Source organism: Macaca nemestrina, chromosome 5 (assembly GCF_043159975.1).
Source record: "Macaca nemestrina isolate mMacNem1 chromosome 5, mMacNem.hap1, whole genome shotgun sequence".
Lineage (NCBI taxonomy): Eukaryota > Metazoa > Chordata > Mammalia > Primates > Cercopithecidae > Macaca > Macaca nemestrina.
Window position 1 is genome coordinate 2,960,546 of NC_092129.1, and position 14,648 is coordinate 2,975,193.

The window sequence follows — 14,648 nt, forward strand, 5'->3', positions numbered from 1 at the left end:
CTTCTCTCTCCTGTGGTCATGTGAAGAGGGACATCTGGCACTTCCCCTTCTCTCTCCTGCCGTCATGTGAAGGACATCTGGCACTTCCCCTTCTCTCTCCTGCCGTCATGTGAAGGAGGACATGTTTGCTTTCCCTTCTGCCATGATTGTAAGTTTCCTGAGGCCTCCCCAGCCATGTGGAACTGTGAGTCAATTAAGCCTCTTACCTTTATAAATTACCCTGTCTCGGTTATTTCTTCATAGTAGTATGAAAACAAACTAATACAAGTGGGTTACTATTTAACAGAGCAAAATTGTAAATAAAACATGAACTTCAACTATATTTTTAAAGAGCATATCAAAGAATGCTCCAAAAAGTAGCGTTTCATGGCAGATAATGTGTGTTCCTTAGGAGACGCTTTTAACATCAGAAATCTGACACTGGGATCTAATACTATTCTCCTCCGGAAATAAGGGGATTATACATTTTGAGTAACTTGATTACATCAGGAAAAGCATAGAGAAAAGATGCATTAAATAGGACAGAAACTCAAAACACTAAAGTGTGTCTGCTGAAATTCACACTTGAACAATGTATCTCAGGAATTTCCGAAAGCTAATTAACAACTAACAGGCAGTCCACTTATCCTTCTCTGTCAGAGAGGGAAACCTCTGACGTTTCTGAAAGATTGACCTTAATTTGACAAGTTAGAAGAGAACTAAGAAAAAAAGTAAATCATGCTATCCGAGAAAACATCATAGGGGTTTCCATAGCCTGCGGTTATTCATCACAAGCAGGGTTTTGAGAGGTTTTCTACCTTGGTTGGTTATCCAGGTGTCCAAGTAGTTTGACATGCAGCTGATGCATCAGGGCACTGCAGCCTTCATCTGTCCAATTGAATTCTTAAGGAATTATCAGGAAGAACATAACTCAATTGCTCCTATCAGCTGGGCCATTTCCATTAGTCTTGCCTTTATTCTGGAAGTAATAACTGCAGTGCTCTGGTCAATATCCAACCTGGATAATTGGATTTTCCCTGTCTTGATCCCCCTTGGAATTAATTATCCTGCAGAAGCGATTTTTCACATTCACTCCTTCACTCTGCACAGTGTCCATGCTGCCCACACTGTCCAGGGTTCCCTGACTCCAAGGGCACTATCTGGGATGAGGGTGAAATGTTCTTGACATTGGCACAAGTCTGGAAAAGAGTTTACAAGAATTCTACCATAATCTTTTTAGACATAGGGAAAATTTTCGTATATATCAGTCTCCATTTTCCCAATATTTCAAACTGAAATAAGGTTGCTTTCTTGTTCAAGAGCATTCATTACAGGGTCATAAACCTGCAATCCTCACAGCCAGGTCTCCTCTCCAGAGTACAGGAGCTGGATCTCTATTGACTTGCATCTCCCAGAACATTGGCAGGTGCCGCCTATGTAACAAGCATGTAATAAATATTTGCTCTCAAAATTAGAAAAGAAAGGGATTTGTAATTCTCATGAGAAGGTAAAGCAGAGAAGGCACCATGCAGTCTTAGTATTCTGCCAGCTTTGGGTTTAAAGACATAGGGGAATCAGGAAGATAAGCGCTTCCAAGTGAAAACAATAAACATGACTCAGTGAAGAGATGAAATACAGATAGCTAAAGAACGCTCAAGGCATCTGACTTGCTTGGTTTGGTGGAGGGGAGAGACCACAGGCAAATATTACATGCAGGTAGAGCTGTGTGTTTCATGCCTTCTGAGCAACCTGGTGCAGGGGATCTGAAGACCTGAAGGTGGTGACCACCAACCTCAAGGAGCACAGAGCCCGTATGGGCAGGAACCTTGAGAGCGAGCTGGACAACAGCCTGCAGGAGCACAGTGACCATGACTGGTACGTAGAGTAAAAGGGCCGCAAGACACAGCGCATGTAAACTGAAGCTGTAGGCTTTCTAACCATGGCAGGCACCAGCTACACAAGGGACAGCTGGCTGTGGAGACCTTCTGATTCCAGGCAGAGGCCCCGCTGTCCGGACTGGCCTCACTGTGGTCTCATCTGAAGCGCACAGTCTCAGAGAAAGAAAGGCCCTTTTAGGAATGCCATGGTGGTTTCCTGCCTGAGTCAGTGGCAAACATGAAGTAAGTAAGCCTTGCGTTATAGGAGGTTTTAATTAGATTACGGTAGAGCCTCAATCAATTCAGATGAGATAGGAAGGAAGTCTAAACTAATCACTGTAGGCCAGTTAAAAGCATACTTGTTATTCTCAAGTGTATACCGTACTTGGAAGGCTTTTAAAGTAGTTAATCATTTAGGATAAACTGCTTTAATAGAGTTAGGAATTATTTGCAATAGAATAACAATTGTTTAGAAATCAATTTAATATATTTGATAGTGTTGGAGACCAGTTTGTTCTAAAGTTATTTAAAGTGTTTCTGAAATATTGCTTACGCTATTAATTTGTCTGGCAGATGCCTTTCTCAGGATGAATGTAAATCTAAACTTTATTCCATCTCTCTTCTGCATAATCATAACTTTCAACGTAACGCAGGCCAAACTGGCCAGAGCTGACTGTCCTGTTGTCGTTCAGAATGCTCCCTGCTGTCTTTGGGAATTTTTTAAATGGCACTTTATCTTTAAAAATCTGGCTCTAAAGGAAACCATATATGAACACCAGCCACATTGCTTCTAAAATAACTCAACAATGTGATGTTGCAGTCACCAGCGCTGCCCAGAACTCAAGTTCCCTGATCCATGCTGATGGTCATTTTGTGTCAGGTCATCTAACACTTGGTTCTCTGACATTCTAGCAAATTCCTGGGTATTTTAAGATTAAGATATTTATTGTCCTATTATGTTGAAAAAAAAAACAAATAAAATTGAAGCCCATAAATTTCAGAAATTGGTTCCTAGTCTAGTGGAGTCTATGGAGTAGTGGTTGAAGGGCACTCCAGCTTTTCTGCCATCGCTATCTCTCCCCAGCCAGATGCCCGTGTGCCTGCTGTGTCGAGAGCCCATAATCCCCGCAGGAGATGACGGCACCTTCCCCGTCGCCTAAGCTGGGCTGCTGACGTCTTGAGAGCACCGTCTTCCTGTCTGCATCTGTGCTCACCCCATGGGGGACATTCCCAGCCCTTCCATCGTCATTCCCTGGCCCTGTCTTAACTCTTACAACCTCTCCTCAACTCTCCTCTTTTTTTTTTTTTTGAGATGGAGACTCGCTCTGTCGCCTAGGCTGGAGTGCAGGGGTGCGATCTCTGCTCACTGCCAGCTCCGCCCCCCAGGGTCACACCATTCTCCTGCCTCAGCCTCCCGTGTAGCTGGCACTACAGGTGCCTGCCACCACGCCTGGCTAATTTTTCTTTTTGTAGTTTTAGTAGAGACGGGGTTTCACCGTGTTAGCCAGGATGGTCTTGATCTCCTGACCTCATGATCCGCCGGTCTCAGCCTCCCAAAGTGCTGGGATTACAGGTGTGAGCCACCGCACCCGGTCAACTCTCCTCTTAATGCCACTACTCGCCTCTCCTCAACTCGCCTCTTCATGCCACTACACTGGCTCTTTGCCATTGGATGCCCAATGAATTGCAAGCCGTGTGTTGTTACTAATACAGACCAGCTGGTTTGTAGGGCCCAATGCGAAATGGAGCATGGGACCCTCGCATTTAAAAATTAATTAGTTGATGGTGGTGATAGCACAACAATAAAGTGAGGGTCCTGTTGGAGCACTGGGCCCCGGGGCAATGCTCCAGGCCACTCCCATGCAGCCGGCCTTGCGCTAATAATACGCCATAGGACAGATCTGTTTTCTTGGATGGGAAATAAATGGGTGGATTAACAATCTCAGATTATGTTATCCCTGGCAGGCCCCACACACTTGGCAATCCATGTCAGCATGCCTCTCAGGGAAACAACCTGTGTCCTGTGGGCTGAAGGCGTGGCCCCTCAGCGAGGTACTGGACACATCCCCCACCTCTCCAAGCAGGCCATCCAATCAGGCGAGACACAGTCCCATGCATGGCAGAGAGAAGAAAACAGAAAGTGTACCGCGGTCAGGCCAGGAGGGGTCCCATCGGTCACAACAAGCAGTTCACATTTAATCTGGAGCAAGGAGACCCTGACGATCGGAAGCAACACAGGCCAGGTCTGGGGTTTCCAGACACCTCTTCTCGCTGCGTGGATGGGGATCAGAATCTACTTACAGTCTATTTGGAAACTCACCTGGAGGAAGCAGCGGGGCAGCCAGAGAGATGCGGGAGAGCTAGGAGCGGCGACAGGACTTGCCCAAGCGGATGTGAGTGTGGGACAAGAGCAGAGGGCCCCTGGCCCATCAGAGTCCTAAACTTTTGCTTGAAAGGTCATGGGAGAAACCATGGCTCCAGTTTCCTGTCCTGTCTTCAGAGTCCACGAATGTAGTGCCCTGGGCCTGGGAGACCCGTCCTTGTGTGTGAGAAAAGCCCCTGCCCAGCCGCATCGGTGAGAAAGAGCCAGCCCACTCGGTTATTCACACCCAGCCGCCGAAGTGTCAATTAATAAACAGAAAAAGCGCCCAGCACTCTCCCATACATAATTAGACATTTGTTAATCTTTCCTCTACATGTTGAGGAAAATAAAAAGCCTTTGTTTATTTAATTTCTCTTCTCCTGTTCTTGTTTTTTTGAGAATGATGAATTCCCACGTTCCCCCAAGCCTTCTCCAATGTCTCCTCACTCTTAAACATGGAGACAAAATATCAGCTAAAGGAAATATTGTAATAAAACCCCACTGAGAATTCTGCTGGCCTTGCTGCAAGAGTAGCCATATCGCTCCTTCGTAGTTCTCATCTTTCATGTGCCCTCTGCAGGGTGCATCCTGTCCCCTTTTTTTCCCAGGAGAAAAGGCAAGTGCTGAGTGAAAGGCTTGCTTCACCTGTGTCCCCTGCACCTGCTCAGGCTCCCTCAGCTGCTGGGGAGGAGCTCCCTGCGTCACCCCCGCAGTGCAGCAGCATCTCAGGATGTTCCCACAGACACCGATTCTTGAAAACCACCTTTTCCCAACCGCTTGAGTCCTCAGCACCCCTCGTCCCTGCTGTTCCTGTCCCATGAAGCCTCTGGGATGGCAATTATATGTGTGACTCTTCTGAGTTTTTATTTGCAGCAGTCTTTCCTCAATAAAACTGATTTAATGGTCCATTTCACTGTTACGCTTCCTAAAAACTGCGATTTTCTTCAGAAGTGTTACTAATATTATTCATCTGCAAATTTAATTTCATATTTAGACCTCAAATTTAGTGGTCAAAAAATAAAATAATGTAGATTCAGCTCTCTCTTCCAAGTGGTGCCATGTGGAATGGTCTCTTGCCGTATCTGGGACTCCCCATCCATACCCAAGAGGCTGAGTTGATATTCTTTAGGGATCATGCCACCAGACAGCTCTCAAAAGCAGAATGCCAGGTTAAAAATCCTCTGTCACGGACAGCCTCGCATCCCAGCCTCCTCGACACCTAGTCCTCATCCCAGCCTCACAGGGCATCTGAGCCTGTGCCCTGAGCAGCTGGTTCTGGCATGAGCCTGTATGGACACAGAGTGCAGACAGCTCACCAAGCTACCCGCATTCCCAGGATTCCAGTATTATGTTTTGTTCCTAGCTCAGCTAAAATTTAGAAGACTCATGTCTGTAAATTCAGTTTTGATCTGACAGCAGAGATCACAGAAGTTGACATTTTCAGTGGGCAGAATATTGACACCTCATGTCACCTTTGCGAGGCTCTCAAAGGCCACCAAGCGAGGTCCTGGACGGCTCCTGTCTGCTTTGTAGAAAAGGTAAACACCGAGGTCCTTACATGTCACATGATACCTGGCAGGAACGTGTTGCTCCTGGTCTAATTACCTTTTGGAAAATGTCCTAAGCTCCACTTAGGGTGAGGTAAGGATCATTACATGCTCTCTCAGAAAACCATAATTAATCTTGAAAAAAATTAGAATAGTGCTAAAATCTGTTTGAAAAATCCAGTGGCTGCCTCTAAGGTTTCTACACGAGTCAAAGACTATAATTACGCCGGCAATTGCTTGTGGCCCCAAGAAAAGAGATGCTCCTGGCTGTAGATGTGAAGAGGCCCTGTGCCGTGCCCTTTAGGGAGAGGACTTGACCATTCATGAAGGCTGCTGGGTCCACAGAGCTTCCAGAGACAGTTGGGTGAGAGGCTGTTTGACCAAAATAAAGACCATTTCCTAGACTGCGTGCCAGGTGGAGAAGCTCTGGGGACCCAGGAGAGGACCCTGGCTTGGGCGACAGGGCAGTAACAGAGGGGCCATGCCCAGGGTGCCCAGGCTCCCTGAGGGGCTCCTCATGCCACCCCCTCTGTCCTCACTCTGGTGCCATTGCTGAACCACCAACACCAGGACACCCACAGAAAGACAGTGCAGTTTTCCCCTGAGCTGGTGGAGGAAGGAATGGCTCCCAGAAGACGTCAGACTTCCCCTGCACCTTCCTGACCCCCAGGGCCCAGCTCCTGTGCTGCCTTCGGGGAAGCCTAGACCACAGTGCCTGAGAGTGAGATCAGACTGCACGCAGCGCAGTTCGTCATGATCAGGAAAACGGGGGTGTTCCCCGCCAGTGTAGACCGAAACAAAGCAACACCCACAGGAAAGCCAGTCTGCTCATTCGACTAAGACTGCTCCTGAGAATGAGAGTCAGCCGGAAAAACCACATCCGAGGGTGAAAGACACAATTGCATGATCAGGAAACGTGAGAGGAAGGCCATGAAATCACTTATTTTGACTTCACTTTAGATCAAAGTCTCCATTGTAAGTTTTTGAGCCAACTCGCCTCGGCAGATGCTCCTGCCCTGAACCCACCGGCGACTCGGCCCGCTCTGCTCTGGACAGGTGCATCTCCCTGCGCCTCTGTCTTTCACCTGCATCTCCTCTCTGCGAAGGTCATGCCAATGGCCTTTTGCCTTGCCACACCGAGGGCCTACGAGCCTGAATCACAAATGCAGCTGGCGCCGCAGCTAAAGCAAGCAAGGGGCTGTGCTGGCTCTTTCCCCTCTCACTCAGCAAGAGGGGCCCTGAGGACTGATGGAGATCAAGAACCCAGCGCCGCTGTTTGAGTAAAGGCTCCAGTCACCCTCTCCCCGGATGGAGATCACAAACCCAGCGCTGCTGTTTGAGTAAAGGCTGGGGTCACCCTCTCCCCAGATGGAGATCATGAACCCAGCACTGCTGTTTGAGTAAAGGCTCCAGTCACCCTCTCCCCTGACGGAGATCACAAACCCAGTGCTGCTGTTTGAGTAAAGGCTGGGGTCACCCTCTCCCCTGACGGAGATCACGAACCCAGCGCTGCTGTTTGAGTAAAGGCTGGGGTCACCCTCTCCCCTGACGGAGATCACAAACCCAGCGCTGCTGTTTGAGTGAAGGCTGGGGTCACCCTCTCCCCTCCCCTGACGGAGATCACGAACCCAGCGCTGCTGTTTGAGTAAAGGCTGGGGTCACCCTCTCCCCTGACGGAGATCACGAACCCAGCGCCGCTGTTTGAGTAAAGGCTCCAGTCACCCTCTCCCCTGACGGAGATCACAAACCCAGCGCTGCTGTTTGAGTAAAGGCTGGGGTCACCCTCTCCCCTGACGGAGATCACAAACCCAGCGCTGCTGTTTGAGTAAAGGCTCCAGTCACCCTCTCCCCTGACGGAGATCACAAACCCAGCGCTGCTGTTTGAGTAAAGGCTCCGGTCACCCTCTCCCCTGACGGAGATCACGAACCCAGCGCTGCTGTTTGAGTAAAGGCTGGGGTCACCCTCTCCCGACGGAGATCACGAACCCAGCGCTGCTGTTTGAGTAAAGGCTGGGGTCACCCTCTCCCCTGATGGAGATCACGAACCCAGCACTGCTGTCTGAGTAAAGGCTGGGGTCACCCTCTCCCCGGATGAGATCACGAACCCAGTGACACTCTTCAAGTAAAGGCTCAGGTCATCCTCTCCCCACACTGGGAAGCCCATTCAAGACCAGTGCTGCAGGGCCCTAGATAAGCAAAACCACATGGCTAGTAAGTCAAAGCTTACCAATATCACTCAGTACAGATTAGCCAAAAAGGTCTTCTCGTAGGAAAAGAAAACCACCTACATCCTTCGTTCCCACCTCGCAGACGCCGGGAACACAGAGATGCAGTCTCTACCTCCCCAGGGACCCTGAGAGGCACGGGGCAGAGCGTGCAAGTCCACCCCCACACCACACAATGTGCCCCACCAGGTGGGAACACGCTGGACAGGTGCATGTGAGTGGCCGGCCACCTGGGCATCCCAAGGAAGTCATCCTGAAGGATGCATGGGAGCCATAGGGGCTAAGAGAGATGCAGCTCAAGCAGAGGGAAGAATTCCTGCAAGACACGGGAGCCACGGTGGGGCCCAGACACGGGAGCCACAGCAGGACCTGACAAGAGAGCCACAGCTGGGCCTGACACAGGAGCCACCGTGGGTCTTGGACACAGGAACTACAGCAGGGCCGGACGCGGGAGCCACAGTGGGTCCTGGACACAGGAGCCATGGTGGGGAATGGACAAGGGAGCCATGGCAGGGCCCAAGAGACACACCACGGCCCCAACACAGGAACCACAGCTCAATGCAAGTGTGTGGTTCTCCAGCCTCACAAGAGGACCTGGGAGGATGTCAGGGGGCTGGGGAGGCTGGAGAGACAGAGTAACCTTATTATTTAAAACACCAACCGGAGTGTGATCAGAGATGCCAGGGCAAGATAAAGGTAGGTGAACTTGTCCAAGAAGAAGGTGTGGTTTTTAAAAAGGTCTGGTTTAAGAAGATCTGGTGTAGGAAGGTGTGGTTTAAGAAGGTGCAGTTTAAGGTGTGGTTAGGAAGGTGTGGTTTTGTGTCTCTTTTTAGAATTTCTGCTACAGAGGACACAATAGTCCCAGGAGGAAACCTACCAATGAAAGAATCTTCAAAAGCCAAAACGGTGACCCAGTCCTCACTATGTAGCCTCTTAAGCCAGACCTTGATCTCCTGTGCCACATAATAAAATGATGCCCTCCAAAGATTCAGTGGTCATTTGCTGCCAAACACCTGCTAAGTGTCCTACATAAGATGTGAATAAGTATTTGGTGACACATACACGGCTCACCCCACATAAGTGAATTTTGTGTGAAAATATTATCAGCTTTACATGGAAAATAAAGGACCTCCATTGGCAAAACCTTAGAAAAGCAACTTCAAAAGAAAACAGTACCTTTTAAGAAGAAAATATGTTAGCCTACATGGGACTTGAAGGATCTTTCTACTCAGATGTTGTCATGTTATTTTGGAAATTGGTTTCTCCTCTCTACCAGGAACAGCCTCTATCCTGGAGCTATTTTAAGACCTACTTGTTTTTTCCTAATAAGGATAATTATCTCCAAATAATCAAAATAATTAAGTGGTCATGAACAGCGCACTCCCAAACATCACAGCAACAGCACAAGCTGACCTTTGCACAGTCTGCGTCACGCGGCTTCGGTGCCTCAGCAACCTGGTTTTCGTTTGAGGTGCAGGCAAGGAAACGCCGTCTTCGTCGTGAGCATCTAACCATCCTTCTCCTCCCGTCTTAGCAGAGAGGAGCATGGTTTCTGTAGCCCTAACGTGCCCATCCTCACAGTGTGGGATGCTCTCTCTCCGAACGGCACGTGTGACACTCAGAGAAGACAATGACATCATTCCATGTTTCTCAATATCAGGAACCAGTTGTTCTCACTGGACAAACGGCTGTGTCATCTTTACATCAGTAGTCTGGGTCTGGAGTGTAACAGATGCGATTCCACCGTGAAAAGGTCTTCCTACCACGTGCACTCCTGAGGGGCAGCAGAAGCCATCCCCTGTCGTGGTCCCTTTTACCAAATGAGAAGCACAACGTGACTTCCATAAATTGCACTCGTACCGCATGTGTGAAGACCACAGTGCAGCTTGGCTTAGAAGCCATGCAACTTTGTGTTATAGAAAAAAAACATAAGTTAAGAGTCTTGGACCATTCAAGAAGTACCCTAGGGGCAAGAGACAGACTGAAGTTTATGTGACAAGGTCAAGACCAACCAAAACCAGCAAATGTTTGTTGAGGGCTTTCCATGCAGCAAGCACGTGAGAAGTTCATTACGTCTTTTAAGGAAACATCTTGCCCACCAATATTAAACTCGGACTTCAGAGACAAGAGATTACACCAGATAAGGGAGGAGGAGAACTCCCTCCTGACAGAGCCATCAGGGGGATGGAATTCAGCCAGCAGCTGAGCATAGCCTGCAGACACGGTGTCAAAGGCAAACCACCCTTCACTAGGCGTGTGCATGGACGGGTGTCGTGTTCACACCGTCATGCTCTCTTCCCCCACCCTCACCTGCAAGATCCAGAAAGAAGCTGATTGGTTCAACAGAAAGCAAGTTGATTGCTCACACAAGGACCATACTCTGATTTAAAAAAAAAAAAAAAAATAGTAGAACCAACAGATTCCTCAAACCTGCCTCACAAGGAAGACACTGGGGAGGTACACGGCTGGGAAACCATGAAGAACTAAGACAAAGACAGCTCCAAACAAGCCAAGTCAGTCAACAGCGCGGTGTTTACCAAGAGCTGGCAGAACAGCCGCGCTGCTTGTCCCCGGGACCACGTTCCGCCCTCTGCTTCCCCGTGTCAAGCATTTTCGTTACTAATGTTGTAGAATCGCTACGAACACGTAGCAATGAAAAATGTATACACTGTGGATATTCTGCTCTCCTCGGTCCTCATTTACAAACCGAACATCTTTACTTTTTACAATTTAAAACCCTTTCTATCAATGACAGTACAAACAGTACAGGAACCACAAAAATTTACTAATCAGGAATTCATCCAGTTTCTGCAAGAGACCAAGATCAAGCACGCACTCTAAACAAAGTACACGGTAGTGTGATTTTCATGTCTCTGAGACGTTGGTTAAACATACACGATCTGGAAATATTCAGAGAAAAAAAGGTCAAAATGAAACAAACGGCAAGTAGCTCTGAAGCTTCTCAATGATATAAAATTCACCCCATGATGACTTTTTTTGACCGCATTTTTCAATTATTGTAAATTTTAATTCACCTCTGTTTCATTCCAATATTTCTTTGTAATTAAACTCAATACATACATTCAACTCATGTTTTCTTAAAACCTAAACTTTAGCTTCATGAGCTATTGATTCAATGCAAAAGGAATGTCAGAAAATGACAGTGAAACGTAGGTAGAATCAATAAAGGGTCCTTTGGGCTGTGGGGTTCGGGAACATCTGGAGATGTTGGGGTGCTGTGTGATCTGATTTGTGAGGGGTCCTTTCTTTCTCTTCCATGTCTGACCTTCCATACACAGCAGCAGGGAGGAGCCCCTCAGGTGCTCCCAGTGTGGCTCCTGGACCCCTGTCTCCCTGCATGGACTCAGCACCCTCTGCAAGGAGGCAAGAGGCCCCAGAGTCAGACAGGCCGCCTGGGAAATGGTCAGGTAAACTCTTTTTCATTCTACATTTGCAAGAAACTTCATGATGGAGCCTGTGGATTCGGGCCACACTTGTGGGTGCTACTCACCTTGTAGCTGGCGGCCCTTGTACAGGTCCCGGGCTTTGGCTGGGTGGGCCCTGGCCGTGTTGTCACATTTCGGCTGCTCATACCTATGGGCAGGGGTAAGGCAGGGGAAGAAGAGAGAAAACAATGGGCTTGAGATGGGCTGTGGTTTGTCTTCCATTTCTGCAGTGTCCTACCCCAGCATACAGCGTGACCTGTGGCTCTCGTGCTGCAACACCCATGACCTCACTCCTTTCTATCACCTTTGTGGACATTTGGTAGATAAAACTATTCTTGCAGTCAGTAGGAAGAAGCACACTGTGACTTCAATCACACTGCAGGGCCGTCTCTCCATCGGTCTCTGAAACGAATCTCATCTAGCAGCTGCCAAGTGCCCACACCTCCACTCCTCCTACTGCAGCGCCCACACCTCTGCTCCTCCTACTGCAGCGCCCACACCTCCACTCCTCCTACTGCAGCGCCCACACCTCCGCTCCTCCTACTGCAGCGCCCACACCTCCGCTCCTCCTACTGCAGTGCCCACACCTCCGCTCCCCCTACTGCAGCGCCCACACCTCCGCTCCTCCTACTGCAGCGCCCACACCTCCGCTCCTCCTACTGCAGGGCTGTATGGAGCAGCGTCCACACCTCCCCTCCTCCTACTGCAAGGCTGTATGGAGCAGCGTCCACACCTCCCCTCCTCCTACTGCAGGGCTGTATGGAGCAGTGTCCGCACCTCCCCTCCTACTGCAGCGTCCACACCTCCCCTCCTCCTACTGCAGGGCTGTATGGAGCAGCGTCCACACCTCCGCTCCTCCTACTGCAGCGTCCACACCTCTCCTCCTCCTACTGCAGTGTCCACACCTCCCCTCCTCCTACTGCAGGACTGTATGGAGCAGCGTCCACACCTCCCCTCCTCCTACTGTAAGGCTGTATGGAGCAGCGTCCACACCTCCCCTCCTCCTACTGCAAGGCTGTATGGAGCAGCGTCCACACCTCCCCTCCTCCTACTGCAAGGCTGTATGGAGCAGCGTCCACACCTCCCCTCCTCCTACTGCAAGGCTGTATGGAGCAGCGTCCACACCTCCCCTCCTCCTACTGCAAGGCTGTATGGAGCAAGCACTTGAGTTGTTTCATCAGAGCAGGAGCGTGTGCACGAGGACAGAGGGTGTGACCACTACCCCCACCCTGCCCAAGGAAAGGAGGACACAAAGGACTTCAGGATTTAGATTCCTGTAGCACCAAAGGCCAACTCATCTCCAATCCACCTCATGAAGCTACAAAAGTTTCCCTCAGTGTTAAAAAAAAAAAAAAAAAAAAGACTCTCTGGTCCCACTTAGCATCAATGGCAAACTACAGGTGAAGTCCTGAACAGGTGGGGCTGACATCCAAGAGGGCAGGTGCCCTGGCTGCTGCGGCTGCAGGGCTCGTGGGAGCAGGTGTCTCCGTGGTTCTATTGAATTTGCGGTGGGAACGAGGGCGCCTGTCCCTAAGGGTGTCAGATCCAAATCCGGATAAACAGCTCATAAACACTGACATATGCCTGCCGTTCAGCAGCGCTTGACCAAGGCCTGCTTTGCTCAGGTTTTATCCTTGTCCTGGGTGTAAGGCAAGGGGACCCGTCTCACGCAGACCACCAGCCTCATCCAGCGGAGGAGGTGGACATTTAAATAGAGCGTGGGCCACCATGAGAACCTGCCTCCCGGAGCCCCCACCCCAAAGGAGGACGACCTTCTGCACAGAAGTCCTTCACCGCGGCTTTCACCAAGAAGTGGAGCTTCTCACCGGCACGAAGGAGACGCCGGGGAGGTGCGTTACTGGGAGATGGGAGATTCCTGGGTCAGCGCACCCACTGCCCCTTCCTGTGGACTCGCAGGACCCCAGACGGCCCACACCAACCTTCCTCCCTTCCCCTCCACTCAGCTGACCTCACGCTGGATGGCGGCTCCCCAGCCCGCGCCCCTCCCGTCCATGCGTGTCAGGCACGTGGAATCCTTCGTGGAGGCCTCCTCAGGCCCTGGCAAGTGACACACTGGGAGACACAGAGTCCGCCGGCACCGTCACGGGGCACAGGCGCAGTCTTGGGGCTCCGGAAAGACTCCTTGGAAAATGAGGAAGATAAGCAGGAGGCCGGCAGGAGGGGTGTGGGAGGAACGTGCGGGTCCGCAGCCCTGAGGTGGTCAGGAGGCCAGAGTTCTGCCGGCTCTCATCCTCTCCCTCTGCCCTAGTTTCCTTTTTCATTCTTAAAGAAAGGGCTACAAGATCCTATTTACCTCACAGAGATCATTTTAGGTTCTATTTTTTTCATTGCTTACATGCTTTTTAGTCATAGAAAATAAAACGAAATTTCTCTCTAAAGGGACATATGTGAAGTGTTCTAACAGAGGCCCCAGAGAGTCCAGCAGTCCCAGATAAAGGACCCCACCCAGCTGTCATAAGAGTCAGGAACCTCACACTCCTGCCGCCTTTGGCCCCCAGTAGCCTCTTTGATACCAGAAAACGTGCCGCCCCAGTCACACGAACTTAATTTATCTTTTTGAAATGTTGTTTTTGAAATGAAAGTCTCTGACACATTCTGGCAAACAATTAAGTTATCACATTCTAAGCAAAAGCCATCCTGGCTAACACGTGAAACCCCATCTCTACTAAAAATACAAAAAAAAAAAAAAAAAATTAGCCAGGCATGGTGGCAGGAGCCTGTAGTCCCAGCAACTCAGAAGGCTGAGGCAGGAGAATGGCGTGAACCCGGGAGGCGGAGCTTGCAGTGAGCAGAGATGGCGCCACTGCACTCCAGCCTGGGCGACAGAGCGAGACTCCGTCTCAAAAAAAAAAAAAAAAAAGATGTGGGGATGGGGGTCAGCCCCAAGAGTTTACAACAAAGGTGAACTCAGTAAAGAACCTGTTACCTAGCCAGGAATCTCCTAATGCAGCTGCTGCTGCGGCCGGCAGGTGAGGACCTGTTACCCAGCCAGGTATCTCCTAATGCAGCTGCTGCTGCGGCCGGCAGGTGAAAAGTAAAACATTCACCCAGAGATGATGTGTACAAGAAGCTGGCTTCCTGAGGGATTAGTAAGCTCTTATTTTTACCCATGCATGTTAAATCTGTAGAACTAGGGCGCTCTCAGGGCTGAAAGATCCTCACTTTAAGCTCTGGGGCAGCGTCTTGGGGGC

At 49.8% G+C, this 14,648-nt stretch overlaps 1 protein-coding gene across 2 annotated transcripts in view; it reads right to left on the minus strand.

Annotated features, from left to right (window-relative positions):
- Positions 1-14,648, minus strand: part of LOC105487594 (SPARC related modular calcium binding 2) — a 218,206-nt gene that overhangs the window by 45,218 nt on the left and 158,340 nt on the right. For both annotated transcript variants that reach the window (XM_011751084.3, XM_011751085.3), the window contains exon 9: positions 11,502-11,584. In XM_011751084.3, coding sequence (XP_011749386.1) covers positions 11,502-11,584 — 83 coding nt within the window. The remainder of the gene's footprint in view (positions 1-11,501; positions 11,585-14,648) is intronic.